The sequence below is a fragment of the Macrobrachium nipponense genome, chromosome 7 (genome assembly GCF_015104395.2).
Source record: "Macrobrachium nipponense isolate FS-2020 chromosome 7, ASM1510439v2, whole genome shotgun sequence".
Classification (NCBI taxonomy): Eukaryota; Metazoa; Arthropoda; class Malacostraca; order Decapoda; family Palaemonidae; genus Macrobrachium; species Macrobrachium nipponense.
The window spans coordinates 73,973,595-73,976,709 of NC_061109.1; the positions used below are offsets into that span (position 1 = coordinate 73,973,595).

General features: G+C 38.4%; 1 protein-coding gene across 1 annotated transcript; it reads right to left on the reverse strand.

Moving 5' to 3' along the window:
* Window positions 1-605: 605 nt before the first annotated feature.
* Window positions 606-2,661, reverse strand: LOC135217390 (E3 SUMO-protein ligase PIAS1-like). Its single transcript, XM_064253232.1, has one exon. The coding sequence runs from the start codon at window positions 2,481-2,483 to the stop codon at window positions 1,206-1,208; it is 1,278 nt and encodes a 425-aa protein (XP_064109302.1). The 5' UTR covers window positions 2,484-2,661; the 3' UTR covers window positions 606-1,205.
* Between the last annotated feature and the right edge of the window lie 454 nt (window positions 2,662-3,115).

A 3,115-nucleotide genomic window follows, 5' to 3' on the forward strand; every position in this document is an offset into this window, starting at 1 on the left:
GGAGCTGCTTATAGGATTATGAAATGGAGGATAATACCGTCTGAATAATAGTAATATGAATAGTCAGTTCCAACAATATTTAAGGCTTTTTATATAGACAATACGATAACGATTGAAAGCACTACGATGTGATAAGATTTCATAATTAAATAAAACAGGAATAAAAGTTCTCTCTCTCTCTCTCTCTCCATACACTGTATGCAATTCTTTCGTTACCGTTCCTGTACTCAATTATATCTCACCCCCTCCCCCCTCCACCTTCTCTCTCTCTCTCTCTCTCTGTCTATATATATTTCATTCATTATTGCATTTCTTTGCCTGATTACCGTAATTTCGTCCCTCCTCCCATTCGAACTACTCTAACTATGCATCGGTTGTTTGAACGTGGGCCACTTTCAAGGTAAGAAGGGCATGATCACTCCGAGCCAGGCCTGGCAGGGCGACACCGCTTTTGCTTCTTTAAGGAGTAGACTTCATGTAGCTTGCTTGTGTGATTAACTGTATAAATAGTTTTTAGTATTCAAGAACACATTGATATCGTGTTTACATATTTTTTCATAAACAGCAAACTAACATGGATGCAATAAAAGGTTTTGGGTTTTGCAAATTGATTATTCTTTTATTCGGCGCATTTTATCAATAGACATTTTAAGAAGACCAGAATACAAACTAATATGGTTACACAAGTTTTTTTTTCATCAAAATAGATATTTTATATCTACTTGAAAGGTAATATCATGGCACAAGATTTAATTTTTAATTTAACATACCTTTTTAACTTAAAAAAATCTAATACTAGAATATAAAATTTACCATACACCAAATGGGAGAGAGTACGTGCAGTCACGTACGTATTATCTACAGAAAAATAAAAAGATAAAACTTAGTCATTATATAAATAGCCTCTTTCACTTTAGTGGTGGAAATTCTAAATTTTATTTGTTAATAGGTGAATTTGGAACAAAATAGCAATTGATTACTAAACAAATAAGTTTTATAATTTAAATAAGTTTGATAATTTACATATGATAATTATCAAATACAGACGCCTTATTTGGCTGTTTTTAGAGGCTTCATGCATTAATTTAATTGACCTGGTATCTACAATAGTACATAGATGAAATATATAAAAAAAGTGACCTTTTATTAAAAGACGTTTTGCATCGAAAAGACAGGAAAAAAGATTAAAAGACCCATGCAGTCAGTTACTGTCCAAAGCGGGGTGGTTTCTTCCTCTTTCTCTGTGGACGGGGCCCTATGTTGTTGTTGTTGTTGTCCAATCTAGATCGTTTGGCTTTATGAGAACTCTTTCCCGGAGGCTCTTCTGTCAGAATATTGACATTCTCGTCTGCCGAAGATTTGCCACCATCGTCCTCAGTGAGATCAATCATCAGCACCCGCTTTTTCGAAGCGCTGTCAGTCAACTGTTCAGGCTCACTCTCATCCACTGATTTAACTGACCAACTGCCATCACTGAGTAGAAATATTTTCATGTCACAATTGCTCGTGGTCTTAAGCACGTGTGCCACGAATTCGTCGATGCAAAGCTCGTCCAGTTCCGCCGAACCGAAACAGATTGGACAGGACCAGGAGGCCTTGTCAGCGTTCAGACGAATGTGGGCGGTCAAGTCGAAGCACTGGGGATGGGTACACTCCTTTGACCGGCCCGGTAACTCGATCCTGGTCTTCAACAGAGGGCACTGGAGGGACAACGGGAAACTGGATGCTAGGGCTATATCACCGCCCTTCTGGAATGCGTTTCTTTTGATATCTTCCAGTGCGGTAGTAAGGGCTTTCTTATTCAATTTCTTGCACAAATCTTCGACATTTTCCCTAGCCATTATGAGAATCTGGACTAAGAATCTTCTGTTCCTTTCCATTGCACTGGATATGCATAAGGTATTGTACGAGCCATCCAGTTTGCTTAACTTGGTGATAACAATGGGAGATTTGGCGTTGGACAGAGTGGCAGATTTCTCATTCACCCTCACATTCACATTTAGGGGCAGCTCGTCACTCAGTATCGATCCAAAATGTAGCACAGCCATTCTTAAAACCACCTCAAATCCCGGACGCTTATCAATTATCAATCCAGCGTCAATTCTGAATGAGTAAGTTCTTGAATGGTTGAATATCGAGCCATAATACTCATCTACCAAGACATTCTTCACGACCTTAAAAACTGGAAGGGGTTTCATTTTCACATCCGAAAGTTTACCTGAATTGCCGGTAACAAGATTGGCTGGCGGCTGAGGCGGTTTGTCGGAGAAGGAAGCAACAGGTCTTGCCATGGGTCTATTATATGACGGATAGTTAGCAGTAGGGGCCGGCGGACGTGGAGGGAAGTGTAACGGACCATATTGAACTTCCCAAACTCCTCGCGGGTCAAAATGCGGCGGTCTCCACAATGAATCAGGAAAAACATGCCAGTTTTGATAAGCACTAGACCAAATGTTTCTCTGTATATTTATGTATGCTTCCATTCTTCTGCGTTGATGAGAATTCAGCCTTGCGTCTTGTCGTCCCAGAACACCAGTTCATTTAGGCCTATATGATTTAGAATCGTTGGGATACCACACAGATCTCGAACAGAGCGCTGGCTACTTGCGTACAACCGCCTCCTTTTCAACAGCGACTCGACTCGACTGAAGATGACCAAAACAGTGCGAGTGGTCTTTAAATGCTCTTCTTCCTTTTTGGTTGCAGGATAGCTCGTCCACTCATTTTGTCGAAAAACGAATCTGTATGAATTCGCGGTTTTAGCGAACTTAACTAAAACTGTAATATATTCCTTTTCTTGACATAAGTACGTTTCCTTAATCGTTACACTTTTTCTTAGGATATGAAGGTAGAATTGTACGCTGTATCCAGTAAAAAATGTAGAATATTCGAGTTACATAAAAATTCTTATTTATATACGTTGTACCATGATGATGTGACACACACACACACACACACACACACATATATATATATATATATATATATATATATATATATATATATATATATATATATATATATATATATATATATATATATATATATATATATATACTGTCACGTGATATAGCGAAGACAATCCTTCACAGGCAACGGCAATAATACTACAACT

Coding starts and splice junctions, on each gene's coding strand:
- LOC135217390 (XM_064253232.1), bottom strand. CDS start 2,483: ATGGAAGCATACATAAATATACAGAGAAACATTTGGTCTAGTGCTTAT.